The sequence below is a fragment of the Sorex fumeus genome, unplaced genomic scaffold, assembly GCF_029834395.1.
Source record: "Sorex fumeus unplaced genomic scaffold, SorFum_2.1 ptg000128l, whole genome shotgun sequence".
NCBI classification, from domain to species: Eukaryota; Metazoa; Chordata; class Mammalia; order Eulipotyphla; family Soricidae; genus Sorex; species Sorex fumeus.
In genome coordinates, this window is record NW_026606185.1 from 26499235 (window position 1) to 26522562 (window position 23328).

A 23328-nucleotide genomic window follows, 5' to 3' on the forward strand; every position below is an offset into this window, starting at 1 on the left:
CTCTGACCCCCAAACAGCCTTGACTTTCAAAGGAAAAGAAAAAAAGAAGTGTTGATATTGCCAGGGCAGAGCGGGAAGTAGAGGCATCGAGACAGACCCCACCCATGGCAGGTGGAGGGAGCCAGGTTTGGGGCTGTAACGCCCCTGTGCCATCCCCTGGTGCCATGACACACCAGCCCAGCTGTGCTCCCCTAGGGCAGCCAGAACTGCACAGAGCCCCCGATGAAAGAGCTGCACTGGGTCCCCAGCTGTGCAGGGTGCTGGCCGGGAGGTGAAGCTGTCCCTGCTGCCGCCGGCAGGCATGACATGTTGGAGGGTGGGCCCCGCACTGGCTGACTGCAGGGGCTATCAGCATCCCCACCTCGCTGTGCTGTGGGCCTGAGCTCGGTCTTTCTCGTTTCGCTTGGAGCCAACCATCCTGTGAGCAGTGAGAAAGCAAAGCACTTCTCAGAGAAGCTGGTCGGACCTGCTGATATTCCTGCTGCCTCACTTAACTCTTCCACATGGGCTCTGTTGGAAGGAAACACGAGGCAGCTCAGGGAATGGAGGTCTTGCGCCAAAACACTGAATTTGGTGTTTCGCATCTCCCTGGATTTGAGAATTAAGGTTTCAAGGGTCTGCAAATGGGCATGATGTAGGGCTGTGGCCACCACAGTGCATGGCTTCCGTGGTCAGGGGATGGTCACTGCATGCTTCCCTCTCTGCCTTCCAGACGGTGTCCTACACACAGTTTCTTCTCCCCACAAATGCCTTTGGAGCCCGGAGAAACACCATCGACTCCACCTCGTCCTTCTCCCAGTTCCGTAACCTCAGCCACCGCAGCCTGTCCATTGGACGCGCCAGCAGCACCCAGGGGAGCCTTGACACAGGTGACATGGGCCAGGAGTGGTGGTGGGGAGCCCCCAGTGGGAGGTGCTGGGCTGTAAGTGCAGCTGTAGGTGGTGCTGAGTCCCAGTCCCTCTCTTCCCTCCCCCAGGAGAAATGCCACCTCCACCTGGCTGGCCTCCCGGCTCCCCCCCACCCCACCCCCTTCCCCTCCACACACACTTAGCTGTCCATCTCAGCCACTCTCCACTCCTGCCCTTCATTACTTGGACTTTTCTTCAAATAGATTGGCCAGACTTAGGTGGGAGTCTGTGATGGCCCCTTTGTCATGGCCATAGAAGGGGTCGGGGAAAGCGAAGTCAGCTGCCGAGGGGTGGACCCACGGCTCCCAGCCTGGCTTCTGCAGCCCTCGTCAGGCCGGATATGAGGTGATGTTTGCGACACTGCATGATTGCCGCCCGCTGACACAATCCAGAAGAGCTTGAAGTTCTCTGGGCCTGTCCCAAGGCTGTGGGTCTGGAGGCCCTGCCCGTTCCGGCCACCTCTGCCATGTACAGCCTGAACGGCGGCTGCGGTCATTCACGTCCAGACAGAGGCTAAGGTCTGCCCAGATGTACTGGCACCAACACGTGTGTCTCGAGGGGCAGACTTGGAGCCTGCTGGTGAGATGGCAGGCTTGAGTCGTGAGCCTTGGTGGGGTCCTGTTTTGTCACCGCGTCTCCTCTGGCCTGCTCTGAGGGGCTCTGTGTTCTCCCAGGGGTGGAGGGAGTAGAATGTGGAATTTTGTAGAAAGGCACAAGTGTCGGACTGTTCCTTCACGGGGCACAGACCTACAGGGTGCCCCCTAAATGTCCAGGACATGAGTGTTCATGCCTTCTGACCTGATGCCAGCCGCTGGGCCATTGTTCCTGCCGCCGTCACTGCAGAAGGCCTGGGGTCCATTACAGTCACTGTTGCATGTGCCCCGCAGGTAGCGAGCTCGGAGACCTCGTGGACTATGACCCCAACCTCCTGGATGATCCCCAGTGGCCTTGTGGCAAGCACAAGCGGGTTCTCATCTTCCCCTCATACATGGTGAGTCATCATGGGGCGCCCTCCCAGTCTCTGCTGGCCACTGCTTCAGGGCTGCCTCTGAGCTGGGGACCCTCCCTCCGAGGGGCCGCCTCCCACCTCCCTCCTCAGCGCTTGCTCAGTGAGCCGTGGGCGCAGGGCTCTGGGGGACAGAATTGCCTTCCCAAGGGGAAGGAGGCCAATGAGGGCGGCAACACAGAGCCTCCCTCCTGCTCCCGCCTCTCAGACGCCCAATTCCCCTTGGTGTTGTTTCGGGGCTCGGCTCAGCAGAGTCCCCATTCCCCACTGCCATAGCCCCCAGCGGAGTGACGGGTGGGGGGGCAGAGGCAGGGTGCAGCAGGAGGGGGTAGGACAGGGCGGGCCTCACCGGGCCCCTGGTACCAGACATGGCCCAGCACCCCCATCCCCACCCACCCAGCAAGGCTGGCACTGTCGAAAGCATCCTCCCTCTGGTGCCCTGTCTCTTTGCCAGCCTGTCTGTGCTCAGCCTCTTTTAGGTTCTTAGCCAGGGGGGGACCCAGTCCCCAAGAACCCAGAAAAACCTGAATGCTCCTAAGATGCTTAAAGCTCCACCTCCCTCATCACTAAGCTTGGCAAGTGGCTGACATCAGAGAGACACTGGGCAGAGCTCAGGCCGGTGCCAGCTCCGTTCAGCCTCTGCCGCCCTGTGATTTGGCAGAGAGCTTAGCGCTCTTTCTCGTCTGCCAGGTTGAGTCAGAATGAATTTGCAAAGACGTTTTTTGGCAGACATTCAGTTGAGAAGTGCCCCTGCTCCTTAATTCTCCCATCCTTCCTGTCCAACTCCTAACCCGGGTGGGGGAGGGGGTGGAGAGAGGTGGGGGGCAGGAAGTCATGCATAGTTGTGTTTTCTCCCCCTATCCTTTAGATAAATTGCTTCTTTTTAGAAACTGTCGTTGAGGGGCCAGAGAGATAATACAGTGGGTAGGGCACGTGCCTTGCATGCGGCCAACTTGGGTTGGATCCCCAGCATCCCATATGGTCCCCAGAGCTCTCTAGGAGTGATTCTTGGGGGCAGAGCCAGGAGTAAGGTCTGAGCATCCCCAGGTGTGGCCCAAAAATCGAAAAAAAAAATAATACCAGATTTTGAGACAGGGAAACCATACAGTGGGTTATGGCTCTTGGCATGCACTTGGCCCTGGTTTGCTTCCCAGCACCACACGTGGCCCGCCCTGTGCCCCAGGAATGATCCCTGAGCATAGAAACAGAGGTCAGCCCTGAGCACTGCCAGGTGTGACCCAAACACCCTCCCCCACCTAATAACAATAACGATAATGCCAGAGTTTGTTCCCATCAGCCAGCTGATCGTAAGTGGTGAATGAATGTCCGGAGCCCTTGCCGTGATACCTCAGGAAGGAGTTGCGGAAGGCATAGAGATACTTTGAATTGTTCCTCACCTGAGTTCACTTTACTGACTAAGAGACTTGGGCAGGAAACCTTGACAGGAGAGAGTCCAGCCAAGCTGGTCACATTAACAGACAGGAAGTGGGGGTGGGGCGTGGAGATCGGAGCCCCAGAGCTGCTCTTCCTGCTGGCCTCTGAGCCTCCTGTCTGCAGCCAGGGGGCCACTGGCCATCTCGGAGGGGCTGTCAGCACTCCAGCTTGGCTCGGGGAGTGTCGCTGTGTCTCAGCTGTCACAGGCCCCAGCAGCGCGGGCCGCTCTGCTTCTTGGCTGGCAGCGGGGGCCGGGTCAGCCTCGTTCTGTCTGAAATGATTCCTCTGAGCGCTGCAGACATCACGGCTACACACACAGGGCCTTCTTCCCCATGTGCAGGACCATGTGCGAGATGTCAAGCAAGCTCCAAGGACAGCTCCCGCCCTCCTGCCTTCTGTCCCCAAGTGGGTCATTTTTCATTTTGCCACGTTGGCTCTGCAGCTCATTCATTTTTTTTTTCTAAAAGGATGTGAAAGTGCTATTGAACTATATTTTCTTGGGTGGCTCCATGAGATCAACATCCCCTTCTATTCTGGCCTCGGCTGTTGGTACCTTTGATTCACTATAGGACTTCTGCTTCTCAGTGTTCTTGTCTAAGTGACAGGTGGGTTTATCAGGTGTTAAATGAGCATAAACTGGCTCCCAGGAGTCTCTCTTTTGAAGCAGGCACAGGTTAGAGGACTCTTTGCATCGAACTTGCATTGAACTTTGCATCGAACTTGCAGGTTTGAACTTTCAGGATCAAGGGTGAAGGATTTGACGGCTGGCTGGCTTTCTTTGATGTTTGGGTGAGAGGTTCAATCTTTCTGTCCCATCAGTATTGACCGAGGTCCTGTGTGTGCAGTTCTTCCAACAGACCCCTGCCTTCCTTGACCTCATGGGGGAGTTGAGAAGTTAGGCTCTGAGCAAATGGCAGACCTGTTAAGGAGGTGAGGAAAGATCCTCTTAGAAAGATGCGGGGAGATGACATGGAGGTGGAAGATGGTCATCAAGAAAAGTTCCCGAGGAGACAGCACTGGAGTGAACTTGTAAGGGCAAGAAGAGACAGTCAGGCCAGGCTCACTAGGGGGCACCTTCCTCTGATCTTCAAGGATGGAAGAGGCTCCCTTTGTGTAAAATCGGCGTTTTTTCAGTCATTGATGTCATTTTTCTTCCTTTCCGTATGTATGCATGCATGCACACACGAGATATGGAACATCAAACCCTAGAATGATGATTCTGAAGCATGTACAGTCTCTCTGTCTCTGTCTGTCTGTCTGTCTGTTTCTCTCTCTCTCTCTCTCTCTCTCTCTCTCTCTCTCTCTCTCTCTCACACACACACACACAAACACACACACACACACACACACACACACACACACACACACACACACACACACACACACCTCCCAAGTTAAGATGCTGACAGCTGACAGAATGTCCTCTGGAACTCACCCCAGGTTCCAGAGCTGCCCTGGTCATAGGCCCTGACTCCTGAGCTGGACAGATTGAGCTATAGGGTAACTTGATCCAAACTATTGAAGGCTTCTTTGAGGGTGTGGCCACACCTGGGACCCTATACTGGTCTGGTTGCTCTGCCCAGAAAGACCTGGCTTGTGGCATGCTTGTTTCCAGGTGAGCCCACATAATTGATAGAGCGCCCCCTGCAGGTGGAGGTCAGACCTGTGCAGAGCCCCTCCAGCCCAGCTCTGCACAAGGCTCCCTGCTACGGGCTGTGCTTGGAGTTTAGGGAAGGAAGCTGCAGGAACTTTACACGCTGGTCTGGTCGCATGCACGTGGCTGCCCACTTCCCTAAATATTGACCCCCCACGACCTCGGGGCATTTGCTATCTCACAACTCTTTCTAGCTCCCACATGTACATAGTTGGGCTGATCTTAAATTAGGCCAGCCAGACCCAATTCGTGGACCAGGGGCTGTTGTTCTATTTTAGGGTATCCTATGGCTGTGGCATTTCAGGGTCTGAGATGTTCATGTGACTTCCACAGAGAAAGTGATAAACTAATCCTGCCCCAGACCTGGGTTCCATCCTGGACACCAAATGGTCACCTGCACACCTCTGGGAGTGACCCCCAGTGCAGAGCCAGGAGTAGTGTCTAAGCACCTTGGCGTGTGGCCCTCAAGTCCCCCAAAATATTTAGGACAGTTTTATCCCTTACAAAGTTCCCACCTGCCTCTCCGAATCTGCCTTCACTTCTTCCCTTAGAGTGATTGCTATTCTCACTTCTGCCAACAGAGATGAGTTCCAGCTCATTGGGAATTTTATAAAGAGAGAATTATATATTATTTTTAATTGAAATAATTTTGGGCTGGAGAGCACAGCAGGTAGAGTGTTTGCCTTGCACGCAGCCAACCAAGTTTTGATTCCTCCACCCCTCTCGGAGAGCCCAGCAAGCTACCGAGAGTATCTTGCCTTCACGGCAAAGCCTGGCAAGCTACCTGTGACATATTTGATATGCCAAAAATAGTAACAACAAGTCTCACAATGGAGATGTTACTGGGCCCGCTCGAGTAAATTGATGAACAATGGGAAGACAGTGACAGTAACAGAAATAATTTTATTGATTTATGATTGATTTGAAGTCAGTAAACTGTTAGAGGTAGCTTCGTCTCACTGTATGTCAAACATCCCCACACATCACAGACTTCTACTGCCAACTCTTTATCGAGATACCTCCCTCTACCCATTCCTTCCATTATCTCACTTTTCCATTCTGATAGCAACATTTTTTTCTAGAGTCTAAAATACTGTTTTAACAGTTTGCTTAGATTTTTTTTCTTTTTTTCTTTTTGGGTCACATTTGATGATGCTCAGGGGTTACTCCTGGCTCTGCACTCAAGAATTACTCCTGGTGGTGCTCCGGGAACCATATGGGATGCCGGGGATCAAACCCGGGTCGGCTGCGTGCAAGGCAAATGCCCTACTCACTGTGCTATCACTCCAGCCCCTGTTCAGAATTTTTATATACACATATGAGTAACTCAATCCAGTAATTGTTTCTTACTTCCTGGCTTTTCTATGAGCCAGGAAGTAAAAAAATATGTCAGTATCTATTACCTCAAGTTCTATCCATGTTGTTTCAAAAGGAACAACTTCTTTATCTTTATAACAGCTGATTGGTATTCCATTGAGTTCCTGTACCACAACAGTCAACAGTGGATGGAATACTTGAATTGATTCCATGTTTTGGCCATTGTGAACAATACTCTATGAGCACAAGTGTGCCTTTAATCTTTAGAATTGGTCACTTACCTCTTTCAGAGAAGTCCCTTAGAGAGGTGTATTGAATCATATGAAATTTCCATTTTTTGTTTTTTGATGAATCTTTATGCCATTTTTCATAGAGATGGCACCAGTTTACCTTCTCAGTAATAGTGTATAAGAGCTGCTTTTTCTCCATTTTCTTGCCAACATTTTTGTTTCTAATTCTTTCCACATAGGCCGTTCTCATGAATGTGAAGGGCTATCTCATTGTGGTATAGATTTTTATTTCCCTAACAATAAGTGGAGTAAGGTTTTTTTTCTGTTTGTCTTGTTGTTGTTCCACACCTGCCTCCTGGCTTGGTGCTTAGAGGTTGCTCCCAGCATCCCTTGGGGTATTGGTCCTCAGGGGCTGCTCCCAGCTCATTGCTCAGGGGCCAGTCCAGATGGTGTGGACTCGGGATCATGCAGTGCCTGGGAGAGAAGCCAGGCCTTCAGCATGCTAAGGTTGTGCTCCAGGCTGATGCTCGTCTCTCTTCCCAAGTTTTGTATGGATATTGAATCTTCTCAAGTGCGTTTTAGACCTCTATTGATATGATCATAAACTGTTTTGGTAGTTGTTGTTTGGGGGCCACATCTAGTGATGCTCAGGGGTTACTCCTGGCTTTGCACTCAGGAATTACTTCTACTAGTTTTCATAGGATCATATAGGATGTCAGGGATTGAATTCCAGGTCAAGCACATGCAAGGCGAATGCCTTATCAACTGTACTGTCTCTCCAGCCTAGATCATGTGATTTTTGCCTCTTCTTTTGTTGATGTGTATCGTATTTATTGATTTGTGTATATTGAACAATTCTTACATTTCTGGAATAAATCTCACATGGTCATGGTATGATTCTTTTGTTGTTATGTTGGATTCAGTTTGCTCAGATTTGGATTGAATATTTTGGCACCTATGTTCATCAGAGATATTGGACTATTAATAGTGTTCTTTTGTGTGTTATCTTGGTCTTTTTTTGACATCAGTATAATGTTGGCTTAATAAAATGTGATAGTATTCTCTCCTTTAATTCTTTTCAGAAGATTTTGAGACAGTTAAGGATCATATCTTTTTTTTCTTTGGCTTTTTGGGTAACACCTGGTGATACACAGGGGTTACTCCTGGCTCTGCACTCAGGAATTACCCCTGGTGGTGATCAGGGGACAATATGGGATGCTGGGAATCAAACCCGGGTTGGCTGAGTGCAAGGCAAACGCCCTACCCACTGTGCTATTGCTCCAGCCCCAAGGATCATATCTTTGAATGTTTGGTAGAATTCATTAGTGAAATCATCTGACCCAAGACTTTTGTTCTTAGGTAACTTTTACTGTTTTGATATCTGTTCAAGCTCTTTCTTCCTGGTTCATTCCTTAAAAGTTGTAAGACTCTTAAAACTCTTAAGAAAATGCCCATTTATTCTAGGTTGTCCATTTTGTTTGCATATATTTAATTATTTTTGTTTGTTTGTCTTTGGGTTACTCCTGGCCCTGCGCTCAGGAATTACTCCCGGTCATGCTCGGGGGACTATATAGGATGCCAAACTCTGTTAAGCTGTGTGCAAGGCCAGCGCCCTACCCGCTGTGCCATCCCTCCAGCCCTGCACAGTGATTCTTTACAGTGTTTTGTAGTTCTGTGGTATCTTGTGATTTTGCCTTTCATTTCTCAGTCTTTTCATTAGGGTTAGCTTAGCTTAGTGAATCTATCTAAAGGCTTTTCAATTCAGCTTTAGTTTCTTTCTTTCAAAGAACCAGCTTCTGCTTGCCTTTGATCCTTAGTATGAGTTTTAAAGTTTCTATTTATTTCCATTCTAGCTTATATAATTTCCTTCCTGCAACTCATTTTCTAGCTTATATAATTTCCTTCCTGCAACTCATTTTTCTTGTTGTTCTTTTTTTAATTCCCTAGACGTCAGGATAGAGTGCTTGAGACTTCTCTCTTTTCATTGCTATGAATTTCCATCTAAATACTGTTTTTTTTTCTTCTGTGTCCTATGGGGTCTAATAGCTTGTCTCTTGATTTTCATTGGTCTCCAGGTAATTCTTCCACTTCTTTCAGTGTACCTTACTTACCCAAAAATTTTTCAGAGACATGTCATTTAACTTCCATGTTGGAGGTTTTTCCAGTTTTGATTTCTGCTTTCACAACACTGTGCTCGAAAAGATAGGGAGGGGTGTGTTTGTATTATCATCTTTCTCTTCATAATTTACTAGCATTCTCTCACGTTTCATCTATCAGTCTTTACTTGCTTTGTTTTTAATTGACCAGCTCAGGCTTCATTGTATGAATATACCATCTTTTACTCTTGTTGAAGAACAGCAGGATCTTTTCCAGTTTAGGGATATTGTTGCCACAGACATTCTTGTGCAAGCCTCTCTGTGGATGTCTGTTTTCATTTTTATTTGGTAAATGCTGAGGAACAGGCTTACTTAGCTATAGTGTAGGTGATGTGAACCAACCACAGCTAGGATATAGTTGGATGCGTATTTTTGTTCCAGTTTATTCAAAGTGTCCACCCACTGCCACAATGAGGACGGTTTGGAAAGGGAGGGTTTCAGAGGTGAGCATTTCCCCGAGGCTCAGAAAGCAGCCTGTGATTTACAGACTCTAAGTGACATCTTTTTAATTGCCTTGCATCCTTAGTTCTATTGCTTTTTGTCTGTACACATGCAAGACAAACACTTTCTCCTTGAGCGATAGCCCTGTCCCCTCCATTTATATTTTTAGTTTAGTCTTTGGTTTTTTTTCCCCCTGCTTTTGGGTGGCACCCAGCAATGCTCAGGGGGCTCATTCCTGGCTCTGCACTCAGGAGTCACTCCTTGCAGTGCTCGGGGAACCAGATGGGATGCCAGGGAGCAAACCAGGTTGGTCACATGCAGGGGTGAGCAAGCGCCTTAAGCACTGTGGTATCCTAGGCCCCCTCTCCCCCCACCACACACACACACACACACACACCACTTCTATTTCTTGCTGCCTGTGAAATTGCAAAGGCACAATTTTGAAGAAAAAAAATCTGGGGCAGATGTGGAAAACAAATTGCAGCTATTTGTGCAGTTTGGGACTTGACGTTTCTACAAGGTGACCACAGGCCATAGTGCGGGTGCCCAAAGGCTCCTGCCGGGCCTTCACATAATGATGGTGCTTCTGGGGCGGGGAGGCGGGGCGGAAAGCCTCATGTCACAACCGGATGCTGCCTGCTCTCGGCACCGCCTGGCTTGTAATTAAAGTTCCACGGAGAGTGGTTATTTATCACTCCAACCTGGCAGCTGAAGTCAGTGGTGGTTTTGCTCCCTGCCGGTCCCTTTCATGGGTGTGGAGAGCAATTAGGAGGAGAAAGTCAGTGAAAGAGCTGGCTGAGACGATGCCAGCAAAATGAACGATGTTTGAGTGAAGTTTGGGACCCTTTTCCTTTCTCATGAAGACATCCCCCCTCTCTCTATTCTGACATCAGATTGCGGTGCTGCTGTGGGCACTAGTCAGTTGCCAGAGAACACAGAGGCCCTGCATCCATGATAAAGTTATTATTTGCTCCTCACTGTTCTTGGGAAACCCCACCTGTCCTGCATCTTAGGATGAGGCACTGAGCAGTGGGGAAGAGAGGACTCACTGCATTGTAGTGCTGTCCTCCCATTGTTCATCGATTTGCTTGAGCGGGTACCAGTAATGTCTCACAAAAAATTGGGAGACTTATTGTTACTGTTTTTGGCATATTAAATACGTCACAGGTAGCTTGCCAGGCTCTGCTGTGTGGGCGGGATATTCTCGGTAGCTTACCGGGCTCTCTGAGAGGGATGGAGAAATCAAACACAGGTCAGCCACATGAAAGGTAAATGCCCTACCCGCTATGCCATCACTTCAGCCCAGAGAGGACCCAAAAAGGGAAAACTAACTCTGACTTCCCTGTGATGGTCCATTAGATCTCTCTCCTCCTCCCCCCAGCAGTCAGCCTTTCTTTCTCTATTGGCTGCCATCACCATGATGTGGGCCAGAGGATCTCAACCTTAATTGGCCTGCCCCCTCCTTTTCAGATAAAAATTACTTAGTACCTCCCCCCACCAGAAATCCTCTTTATTTATTTATTTATTTATTTTACTTTTATTGGCAGGCTGGAGCAATAGCACAGCTGATAGCGCGTTTGCCTTGCATGCAGTCGACCCGGGTTCGATTCCTCTGCTCCTCTTGGAGAGCCTGGCAAGCTACCAAGAGTATCCCACCCGCACGGCAAGCTCCCCATGGGATATTCGTATGCCAAAAACAGTAACAACAAGTCTCACAATGAAGACATTACTGGTGCCCACTCGAGCAAATCAATGAACAATGGGAAGGACAGTGCTACAGTGCTACTTTTATTGGCCACATGTTATTTTCCTTATTTTTATTTATTTATAATTTTTTTAATCACAGTGAGATACACAGTTACAAGATTGTTCATGACTAGGTTTTAGTCCTTTGCCAGTGTACGTTTCTCACCACCAATGTCCCTAGTTTTCCTCCTGTCCCCACCCTCCCCTCAACCTGCCTCTGTGGCAGACACTTTTCTTCTCTGTCTCTGTCTCTGTCTCTCTGTCTCTGTCTCTTTCTCTCTCTCCCCTCCCTTGAAACCCACCTTTTTAAACAAATAAGCAGAAAGCATCTTTCAACTGCACCCAAGGCCATTACCACAGCATTTGCCCCCCAAGAAGCAGTATCTCCCCTTTGGAAAACACTGAGATTCCTTTACCTCTGCCCGGGGGAAGAGGGGGCTTTGAGGAAGCTAAAGCATGAGCCCTGGCACCCCTTATGTGTCCCTCAGCCTAGACATGCCTGAAGTTAAATCACATCCAGAGACACTAATTCACATTACACAGGCCGCCTCTTTGGAGTATACAAGTCCATGGCTCTTGTTATATTCCTAAGGTGCCATTATCACCATCAATTTCAGGACATTTTCAAGGTCCTCAAAAGAGAGCACCATAACCATTATCACCACCCCTTCCCATCACCTAACCCACCCTTTATCGGTCTCTTTCCAACTGCAGCCCTCTCTTCTGCCAGCTTCCCTTAGTCTTCTCATGGCTCACCCATTTATGTGATTGCCACGTGTGCACCTTCCCTTGGATATCCTGGGGCCCATGGGGAAGGCCATCTGGCCTCTGGTCGAGGGATGCTGATTGCCACGGTAGCCAATCAGTAATCTGTTTTCTTTCTTTCTGCTTTTTATCTATTTTTATTATTCAGTAGGTGTTTTTAAAAGTTGTTTTAATTTCTTTACTATGCTTTCGGTCACATGTTTCCAGTAACATCGATGTTTATGAGAGTTAACTAATCTCACTATCACCAATTTGCCCAAGACCCTCCACCAGTGTCCTTCTGTCACTTCCTGTCCGCCTCTTCATTCCTCCCACCCACTCCCTCACCCCTTTGCTTGCTCATCTCAGTTTCGTAATCCAAGACCACAGGTGTCTCACCCTTTAATACTAAATATTCCCTTGTTTTGTTTTACTGTATACACTAGATAAGGCAGATCATCTGATTTGTTCTCTTCCCCTTGACTTTTTTCACGTCACTTGGTGTCCTCCAGTTCCATCCAGGTTGCAGTGAACTGTGAATTTTTTTGTCTTTATGGCTACAGGGTATATTCTATTGTATAGATGCACCACAATTTCTTGGTCCATTTATCTGTCGCTGGACATTTGGGTGTTTCCATATCCTGGCTCTTGTACTTGGTGCCGCAGTGAACACAGATGTGCATATATCTTTTTAAATTACTGTTTTTGTGTTTGGTGGGGGTAGATGCCAAGAACTGGAATCTCGGGGTGCTATGGAAGGGCTCTTGTGTTTTTCTGCGCTGTCTCAGTACTGTGTTCCTGAAGGCTGACTCCGGCATCCCCAGCAACATGAATGAGGGTTCTCTCTCACCACATACCGACCAGCACTGCTGGTTTCCAGTCTTTCTGATACATGCCATATGCGTTGGCCTTTACGCCTTCCAACAGTAAATTGTGATTTACTCTTAGGGAAAAGGAGGAAACGCACAGAACAGCAAAAAAAAAAAAAAAAAAAAAAAAAAAAAAGGCCAGCTGTTGGCACTTAGATAGGTAGATAGGTTTAGTCCTGGGCTGGACACGCTGCTTAATTACCTTTGCTCGCACGAAGCCATCTGTTTTCCCAGGGTGGGCAGAACCCTGAGCGCAGAAGGCTGTAACACAGGGTGCCGGCCATGCGGGGGCTCCTGTGCAGAGACCCTTCCCCTCCCCTCCCGCTCTCCCTGAGAGGATGCTGGACTGATGCCAGCCCTGGGGCTTGAGCACCTCCGCCCCCCCCCCCCCCCCCACCTGTCCAGAGCAGCTGTAAGAACTGCAGGAGAGTGGCTGGGCCCCGGGCAGAAGCACCTTTTATTGTTTCTGTTGGAGTCAGACAGGGTCCTTCCAGCATTATTACTGGGAAGCCTGCTCCTTGCCTGGCCCACTGCCTATTGCACCAACCCTCTGTCTCAGTCCCCCTGGCCTGCTCCTGCCCCCAGGAGGTCACCTTATAACCCCAACATAGGGAACTGGGATGGGTCCAGAGCTGCCTCTCCCCTTCCTGGATGAGCCTTCCTCTCTCTTTCTCTCTCTCTGTATCTGTCTCTGTCTGTTCTCTCTCTCTCTCTCTCTCTCTCTCTCTCTTTCTCTCTTCCTCTCCCCCTCCCCCTCCCCGTCTTCCAGCTGGCATTAGGGTGGGGACTGAACCCAGGACTTGCACATGCAAAGCTTCTGCCCCTTGAGCCATTTCTCCAGCCCCTCAGACGATCCTGGAGTCTGAGTGTCTTGCAGCAGCCATGGCAGCCTCCTCCCGAGATGGCCAGCCTGTGCTCTCACCATCTCTTCTGGTGTCAGAAGGGCATGTGGGTGTCCACCACTTGCTGGCCTCTATCTTCCTCCCATCTCTGCGCTGCAGGTTGGGCTGGGCTTTGTTCGGAATTGCATTCTCTATGGTCAATCTGCATTTTCGTTTGTTTTGTTGGGGGGGAGCGCTCCCAAGCAGTGCTCAGAGGTGGAGGTGGGGTGGGGGCAGGGCACTTCCGGTGATGCCTGCAATGCCCTGGCCCCGTACCATCTCCCCAGCCCATTCTGCATTTTGGATGATCTCCCTGGCCCTTCCCCTCTATGCAGCTGGGCACACACAGCTTCCCCACATCCAGGCAGCTGCAGGAAAGAGCTGTCGAGGAACCTCTCTGCTCTGCAGAAACAATGCAGGCGGCCTGTGCAGCTGTTAGCCACTGCAGGTCTTTCAGGAAGCAATCCCAGAGTCTGGAATTCGGTGCCTCGAGGACAGTGGTCCCTCACAGGCTTCCTCGAGGACAGTGGTCCCTCACAGGCTTCCTCGAGGACAGTGGTCCCTCACAGGCTTCCCAGCACAGGAAGGAACCAGAGCCTGTTTCCTGGAATCAGAGTAAATGCACACATGCATAGAGAAACTCCGGAGTTGCACGTGTCTGTCAACCCACAATTAGATTGATGAGGCGATGAGAACAAAGCTCTGTCCTCAGTTATTTTGTGTATGTGTGTGTGTGTGTGTGTGTGTGTGTGTGTGAATAAAACATTTTATTTAGAGGACTTTTGAAGGGAAGGAGGAAGAGAAAGTGGGAGAGAGTAGAGAGTGAGAGAGACAGAGTAACGCGCTCAAGAGAGAATGCGGGCTTCTCCAAGGGTAGAGAGAGCCCCTACGCACACCCCAGCATTAGATAGGAAAACATGAAAATACACATCTCAAGAGGGGAGATGCGGGCGACACATGTGCTAGGCCACTGCATGTGCTCAACCACGCGGGTGCAAATAGCACATGGGATCAGGCAGCATATGCACCTGTCCTTGGTTTTAATTCATTTTCTTTCTTTCAAGTCTGAAGGAATGCATGCTGGAGGGTGGAGTGTCCCTCCTGCAGCTCAGCTCACCCCGCCACTGGGCAGAGGAGCCATCTCTCTAGGGGAGTGCGGGGGGTGAAGGGAGGTGGGTGTGAGGTGGTATCCCCCCCGCCCGCCCCACCCTTGACTGCTGTGTTCCATGTTTCCCAGAGGACACTGAACCCATGGAATCTGCCTGATGGGATGGCCCTGGGACCGGGGCAATGCATCCCACCCAAAGTGGGGCCCTTGGAGGGGGCTGGTGAGGAGCAGGGGCTCAGGGAAGCCAAGGGTCCCAGCTCTGAGTCCTTGATTGAGGATCCTGAGTGCTGTTGAGTGCAGATGGGACTGGAGCAGCCCCCTGGTCTCCCGGAGCCCTGGGCCCTCGCAGTGCAGGACAGACAGGGCAGGGGAAGAGGTGGAGACACTGAGGCTTAGGCCATTTGCTCTGTGCAGAAACAGAGGCAGCGCTGGGACTTAAACCCGGGGTCTTGCTCCAGAATCCGTCCTCCTCCTCCTCCTCCAGCTGCCGCTCAGAGAAGCAGTACTGGAGAAAATTGTCCTGGCCAGCAAGAGAGACAGGGAGAGGAAGGAAGCAGCATCCTTGTATTCTGATAGGCCAAGTCTGGCGGGCGGGTAGCTGGGGAGGGTAAGGGCACAGCCCCAGAGGTCGAATCATTTCTCCAGCACAAGAGGCTAAAGGGCAGGAGGAGAGGGCTTGGGGGGTGGGGGGTTCCGCAGTGGTAGAGCAATCATTTTGATGTGTCTGGCCCTGCTTTGATTCCCGGCGAACCCGCCCCCCACAATAGAAAAACAAACAAACTGTCCTCCCATTATTCATTGATTTGCAAGCAGGCCCAGTAACATCTCCATTTTGAGACTTGTTGTTACTGTGTTTGGCATCTTGAATATGTCACAGGTAGCTTGCCAGGCTTTGTGCTGTGCAGGCAAGATACTCTCGGTAGCTTGCCGGGCTCTCCGAGGTGGGTGGAGGAATCGAACCCGGCTCGGCCGGGCTGGCTGAACGCAAGGCAAATGCCCTACCACTGTGCTATTGCTCCAGCCCCAATAGAAAAAAAAAATACATATGTATGTATATGTCAAACAAATGAGACAGGTTGCAGACCTATAGCCTCAAAATGCCATGTGTTTCGGAAACGGTATTTGCAGATCTCAGCCAGGGCAAGGTCACGCTTCCATCTGCTCTGACCCAGAGATGGCACACACACGGGGCAATCCTGCCACCTCCCCACGCCCACCCCTTGGCTTAAGGGAGGTCGAGCTGCCGTGAACTCGCCAGAGGTGGGGCCCCCAGGCCCTGCCAGCCTCTGTCATAAGGGACTGGACTGGCCACTCCTTATTTCCATCTGATCAGGAGCGGAAAGGTTGGGCATGGTGCTGGGTGGGCACAGCCCAGTCCCAGCCTGGCCCTGCCTCGGGAGAAGTGGGCTGGTAAGAGGGAGGCACAGGCCTGGAGCCATAGCACAGCGGGGAGGGCATTTGCCTTGCACACGGCTGACCCGAGTTCAATTCCCAGCATCCCATATGGTCCCCTGACCACCGCCAGGAGTAACTCCTGAGTGCAGAGCCAGGGATAATCCCTGAGGATCATCTAGTATGACCCAAAAAGACAGGAAGAAAAAAAAAGTTAAAAAAACCAGAACAAGTGTGGTCCAGAAACTCAACTTTGAAAGTCACAAATCTGGAGGCTGGAGCAATAGCAATGCGGGTAGGGCATTTGCCTTACATGCAGCAAACCCGGGTTCAATTTCGAGCATCCCATATTGTTCCCTGAGCACTGCCAGAGGTAATTCCTGAGTGCAGAGCCAGGAGTGACCCCTGTACATCACAGGGTTTGACTCAAAAAGCAAAAAAAAAGGTGGAGCGGGGGAGGCACTGCTCAGCCGACTGCAGCTGGCAACCACTGGTCTGCAGGCTTCCGAGTGTTGCCTGAAGGGCCTGGCCCCTGTGGCTTCCTGCAGTAGTGGGAGCCGGGGGCCCTCATGGTTGCAGCTGTCATTTCCTCAAGCCTCTTATGTGAAGGCATAACCAAGTCGTCCCTTTTGTTCCAGACCACGGTCATCGATTACGTGAAGCCCTCGGATCTTAAAAAGGACATGAACGAGACCTTTAAGGAGAAGTTTCCTCACATCAAATTAACTCTCAGTAAAATAAGGAGGTAGGTGAGGGGTGGGGGGTCAGAGGCCGTGGGGACTCTCCCCCTGCTCACTTGTGATGGACGTGTCGAAGGATGTTCATTCTGGTTGCCCTGGGGGGGGGGTGTCCGGGTGTTTCTGCTGATGGTGCAGGTGTGGACACTAAAAGGCGGGCGGGTGCAAGAGGAAGGAGCCATCTGCAGTGGGGGTCACGGCCAGTCAGCGCTGGGTTCTGGAAACATGAAGCCACTGTTCCCGCACAATAGAAAAGAGCCGGTATCAGAGGGAACAGTGGCGTCTGTTTCGGGGTGTTGAGTGTGTGTGTGTGTGTGTGTGTGTGTGTGTTTAAGGGGGAGGTATTCAGGAGTGTGGGGGTGCATTCAGCGGTCGGTGTGTGTGTGTGTGTGTGTGTGTGTGTGTGTGTGTGTTTATGTGTATGTCTCTGTGTGTGTGTCTATGCAGAGACTCTTCATCAGCACACATAGGACCGAGTACCAGTATTTAGGTGTGTGCATTCTTGTACTGGTTTAATTATGAGAAAAATCATCTTACTGTCCCTGTGCCCAGTAGCTTTCCTGGTTTTGCTCTTTTCTTGGGGGAGAGGGGGGAGGAGGGGGTGTGGATCACCCCGAGCAGTGCTCCAGGGGTTATTTCTGGCTCTGCACTCAGGAATCACTCCTGGCGGGGCGTGGGAACCATTCGAGATGCCAGGGATTGAGCCTGAGCTGGTCACATGCAGAGCAGATGTCCTACCTGCTGTCCTACCACCGGGCCCCCTGGTGGTGCTAGCCTGGCCCCTCTTGTTCATGATTAGTGAATGTCATGAGACTCAGCAGGGCTGACCCCAAGTACTTCACTTTTCTCTCTATTCTTCTGTCCTGAGTTAACTCTGTTCTCACAACTTCTCCCTGCTCCAGGCTCCCCTGGGCACCCTTGGATAGCCACAAGGCTTCTCTGTGGTCCTGGGGTTTCATGTGGGTCTGGTCTTGACACTTCACCCAGATGGGAATTCTGCGACACCTCCCACCCTCTATTCAGATCTGCCGCCCACATAGAGCATGACTCGAGGGAATTCTCTCATTCTCTCCACCACTGTTCTGGGAAAGAGGGAGGGAAACAGCCCCCTGGCTGGAATCAGCTTTTCCACTGTGGGGGGGGGGTCCCCTGAAACTCCTCATTCTCATAGGACTTTCCCGTCCTGCTCTAGCTTGAAGCGAGACATGCGGAAGCTGGCCCAGGAGGACTGTGGCTTCGAGGAGCCCACGGTGGCCATGGCCTTCGTCTACTTTGAGAAGCTCGCCCTCAAGGGAAAGCTGAACAAGCAGAACCGGAAGCTATGTGCCGGAGCGTGTGTGCTGCTGGCAGCCAAGATCGGGAGCGACCTCAGAAAGCACGAGGTCAAGCATTTGATCGATGTGAGTGGCCCGTCCTGGTGGCGGCTGGAGCCAGGCTGCCTCCAGTGCCTGGTGCTCCCCAAGGAGCTTGGTAGGGGACCGTGCCTGGGAGAGCTGAGAGGGGGACGTGACAGTGGCTGTGAGGTAGTCCTTCCTGCACCAGCATCACCTCACCTTTTGGGGTGACCTACAATGCAGGATGATCTCTGATGTGACTGAGGATTCCCCCGTTTTGGGTCAGGCCATGAACGTCTATCTTTAGACGACTGTGTGGGCTGAAATGCTCTTAGCCAGGAACTGCTCTAACCACTGGGGATCTTGTGGGCGGAATGTCCCACTGATGGCCCTTGAGACACTGCGACATAGCAAATCTTGACTTCCTGCTGCCCTGGCCCTTTCTAGGGATAACTGTGGGTTCAGTTCAGTGACGTCTCCTTTAAAGGGGATCCTTGGCACTGGGGATGGAGCTCACTAGATAAGCACAGGCTGAACGTGTCTGGGGCCCCAGAGCTGCACTTGTACATACATACACCAGTAAGTAGATAAGAGGAGTTATTAAAAATAACATGTAAAATTTAAAGATAAAGTTATTTAAAAATAAATTAGGGACCAGAGAGAGTTCATGGGTGAACACACTTATCTTGTATCCCATTAACCCTGGTTCAGATCCCCAGCACCATGTGTGTGGTCCCCCAAGCACAGCCAGGAGTGACCCCTGCCCACCTCTGGGCATGGCCCCCAAAAAACAACACCCAATCTATGTCTGCCTCCACCTTCTAAATGGGCCAACTTGGAAGTAAAGCCCAACTGCAACCACAAAATAATAATTAAAATATAAATTAAGGTGAATCCTATCAGAGCCAGGAAGCCCTGACCTCCATGCAGGTAGGGGTAAAACATCTCTTTCAAAATGCAGAGTATTGGGGCTGGAGTGATAGCACAGTGGGTAGGGCATTTGCCTTGCACGTGGCCAACCCGGGTTCAATTCCCAACATCCCATGTGGTCCCCCAAGCACCGCCAGGAATAATTCCTGAGTGCATGAGCCAGGAGTAACCTCTGTGCATTGCTGGGTGTGACCTAAAAAGCAAAAAAAAAAAAAAATGCAGAGTATTGGGGCTGGAGCGATAGCACAGTGGGTAGGGTGCTTGCCTTGCATGTGGCAGACCTGGGTTCGGTTCCCAACATCTCATATGATCCCCTGAGCACTGCCAGGAGTAGTTCCTGAGTACAGAGCCAGGAGTAACACCTGTGCATTGCCGGATGTGATCCAAAAAGCAACAACGTGTAAAGTTTAATCCCCAGCAAGTTGTCCATGAGGGGGGTGGGGGAATGACATAGGTGGGCCTGTGATCAGGACTCCCTTGAGAAACAACCCTGCAGGCTCAGCCAGGCCCGGGCACCTGTGCCGTAGTTGATGCCATGTGCCAGTCCAGCTGTGTAGTTGTCTGCAGAGGCAAAAAGGAGAGCAGAATTCAGGAAGCTAATGGCAATGCCTTCCTTCTAACAGAGAGAATCTTCTGTTTTCAGTTGCCATTTAAATTATTTTTAAATGTATGCTTCAGTGGTACTAAACGCATTTTCCCCCACAGCTATCACCATCATCCATCTCTCGGACTCCTTTCATCTTGTGAAACTGAAACTTCATACCCTTGAACAGTAATTCCTCCTTCCCTGCCCCTGGCACTCCATCTCCTTTGTCCTCTGAATTTGACCGCTTACCTCATGTAAATAGACTTGGCTCACTGTGCTTGCCCTCACCTCCTCCAGACCTATCCATGTTGTGGCGGGGGTTTGGACTTCATTCCCTTTTAAGCCTGAGTTATATTCCTCTATACGTACTTAACACATTTTGTTTATCTATTTGTTTGTCAGTGGAGAATCAGTCCTCTCTGGCTTTTCAGAAATGGTACAAACTCACCCAAATATTTTGAGGAGCATGGAAATGGTCTTTGGTTACCAAATTTGACCTGAGGATCAGTAGGTTTACATAGATGTTTGCTGAGCTGATGGTGCCTTAGAAGTAAATAGTAAGAAAAAAGATGAGTGATATGCATACTTAATCATAATTGAGTTGTATAACACCAGGAAACACTAATAGCATCAATGCCGAGGATAGCAGTACTGAGTAACCATTTGCAGTAACAATAAACACAATGCAAGATACTGTTCCAATTATAACCTGAATGTGGTCCCCACCTGCCCCATTGATGAGATTTCTTTTTTCTCCAAAGCTCAGTTTAAGACTCAGAAAGTGGGGCTGGATTGATAACACAGCGGGTAGGGCATTTGCCTTGCATGCAGCTGACCCGGGTTTGATTCCCAGCATCCCATATGGTCCCCTCAGCACCGCCAGGGGTAATTCCTGAGCGCAGAGCCAGGAACAACCCCTGTGCATCGCCGGGTGTGACCCAAAAAGAAAAAAAAAAGACTCAGCAAGAATATGCCCTAACACATAGTACTTATAAAAAAAAAAAAGCGGCCTTTTGTGTCTTCCCTGTGATTATTCTCTGCTTCTGCAGTTCACAGCTCCTACAGCTGGGAACTACAAGACAGTGCAGGGAGGGATCCCTGGTTCAGTGCCCGCTCAGAGCTGCGATGCTCTGAGTTTGAGAGGACCAGGTGAGATAAGGGATTGCATCCAGGGCTGGAGCATTAGTTCTGCAAGTAGGGCGTTTGTCTTGTTTGACACTGACCTGGGTTCAATCCCCAGAATCTCATATGGTCACCGGTGCCTGCCAGGAGTGATCCCTGAGCATCCCTGAGTGCAGAGCCAGGAGTAAGTCCTGAGTACTGCTGGATGTGACCCCACAAGCAAACAAACAAACGAAGAGGTTGCATCTAACCAGCTCGCCCCTTCTGAGTATGTCGGTGGTGGTTGTTGCCGTAGGTGGCTTGCCATCCTGTTAGCTTTCTCTCTGAGTGTGAGGAACAAGTGTGGCAGGGCGCACTGGGGTCCACCTGAGCCTGAACCTCAGCTTTATAGTGTACATCCATGTCATCTTAAGTACACTTAAGATGTACACTTAAGTCTGATCTCCGTCGCCTGTTTTCTTACTGTGAAGCAGAGATCATAAATTCCCCGTAGATGAAAGGAGTCTGGGATATCTGTGAGGCTCTAGGCAGGCAACCATGGTCCTCCCGGGGAGTTGGAAGATTTGGGACCAGGAGCAGGAAGCCCAGTTCATGCCTGCTTTGTCCTCCTCCAATCTCTTCTCTGTCCTGGTGAATAGAGAGGTTACAGTGAAGAATATGGAGCTGAGCGACTTGTTTTGGGGCCGTACCCACTGCTGGGATTGAACCAGGGTTGGCCGCATGGAAGGCAAGCATCTCAACCCCTGTACCGTCTCTCCAGCCCCTAGGATATTGATTTCAAACTAAAAATTTTTGGCTTTCTTTAATGTTGTTGCAGAAACTGGAAGAGAAGTTCCGGCTAAACAGGCGAGAACTGATTGCCTTCGAATTTCCAGTGTTAGTGGCCTTGGAATTTGCCCTTCATCTGCCCGAGCACGAAGTCATGCCCCATTACAGACGCCTGGTCCAGAGCTCCTAGCACAGGGCCCTCCTGCACAGACAGACCCGCACTTACTACTGGAATGCTACGGAACCGGGCCTTGGCCTAGCACGCTCTCTCCCTCGCTGGCTGTTTGGGAAACTTCAGGGAGTCTGCAGCCTGGCTAACTGAGATGAGCCCCAAGCTGCTTACAACAATGTAGAGGAAAGGCAAGACCCCTCCGAGAGCAGGGGACCCTTCAGGGGGCTCCACGAGTGAGAAATTCCAGCCACCCAGACCAGCCCAGCCCGGCCTTCCTCCCAGGCGCACGCCCACCTGCCTGGCGAGCAGAGGATCATGCAGGCGTGAGGCAACTGCTTTGCAGAGAGGACTGTCCCTGTGTCGAAAGAACGTGCCAATTTTCATAGCCGCTCTTGGACATGTACTTCCCGTGAGGTATCTGTGAACGTGTGTGTCTGAGGGATGCTGCCCCGCCCGAAAGCCCCAGCCCCACAGCCAGGCCGCCCCCGCTGGCCTGCAGAGCTCGGCCGGGGCCCACGAGCCAGGTGGACTCGCCCACGCTCTTCCAGAATTGCTGGAGGCAGCCCTGGTCTTCGTCCCCTCCTCTGTCCTTGGGGGAGGATGTCGTTCCTCAGCAGGACAAGGAGGAGCAGCGGGCTGGCTGTGGAGGCAGGGGTGCGGCCGCCTCTCTGCAGGCTGTTGGGGGCGCGCGTCCCTGTGCTCTATGTTAGAGTGCCTCAGCTGCACGTTTACGGTGCAATCTCTCTACAAGTGTTTTCTACAAATCCAGGTGGGGGCCAAGACGCAGGAGCGGGGGGAGCGAGTCTCTGAACAAAAACTGCATCTTGACATCGAGTGGCTCAAGGCCACAGTGACTCTTCATCGCTGTACCCAGGATACAAAATCCCAGATGTGTGACGGCTTGGAATGTTCCAAGACCTCCTGATGGAGTGGCCGGAGCTGAGGCCTGTCACCACACTGTCACCTCCTTGCCACAGCGGGGAAGGGCCGCCCCAGGGTTCATCTGACTGGAAAAACAAAACAAAAACCTGTGGTCATGTAAAAAGAGAATTAAAATATTTTATTGTTTCTATTTCCATGTCTGTGTACGTGTAGACGCTTCTCCCCAGCTGGTGCTGGCCCTGCATCCCGGATCCATCTGCTCCACACACACATTTAGAATCCAGCAGTCACGTGGCATGTGTGAGAAGTTCGGGGTCCAGACTCAGGAGCAGGCAGACAGAGCTCAGCCTTCTCGGGAGTCACAGATTTAACTGCGTTTCGACCTAAATATTTTGCAGGCACATTTTTCTTGGCTGGATTCCATTGTAAGATGGGGACCGGAGAGCCTGAGAGAGAGAGAGTAGAGTGAGTTGGACACTTGGTTTGCATGAGTTTGACCCGGCTTCCCTTCCAGGAGTGCTCCCTGAGCACAGAGCCAAGAGTAAATTCTGAGGGGCTGGAGAGATAGCATAGCAGGTAGGGCGTTTGCCTTGCACAAGGCCAACCCCAGGTTCGATTCCCAGCATCCCATATGGTCCCCTGAGCACCACCAGGAGTAATTCCTGAGTGCATAAGCCAGGAGGAACCCCTGTGCAATGCCAGGTGTGACCCAAAACGAAAAAAGAAAAAAAGGAGTTAATCCTGACCACTGCCTCTTGTGGTCTCAGCCATGATTAGTGGGGGCACGTGCTGAGCATGGCCTCTTGGGCTCAGCCCCTGATATGTGAGACCTGCTGTCTGTGAGGCAGATGGTGGCAGACTGGCCAGTGTCCCGGACCTCTGGACAGACATTGCCCGCACTGCCCCTCCCG

General features: G+C 50.9%; 1 protein-coding gene across 1 annotated transcript in view; it reads left to right on the top strand.

The window, feature by feature from the left end:
* CABLES1 (Cdk5 and Abl enzyme substrate 1) overlaps positions 1 to 21657 on the top strand; it is a 108973-nt gene extending 87316 nt beyond the window's left edge. Inside the window, exons 6-10 of the mRNA XM_056137991.1 lie at positions 713 to 869; positions 1796 to 1899; positions 16525 to 16631; positions 17816 to 18023; positions 21413 to 21657. Coding sequence (XP_055993966.1) covers positions 713 to 869; positions 1796 to 1899; positions 16525 to 16631; positions 17816 to 18023; positions 21413 to 21553 — 717 coding nt within the window. The 3' untranslated portion in view covers positions 21554 to 21657. The remainder of the gene's footprint in view (positions 1 to 712; positions 870 to 1795; positions 1900 to 16524; positions 16632 to 17815; positions 18024 to 21412) is intronic.
* Positions 21658 to 23328: the final 1671 nt, after the last annotated feature.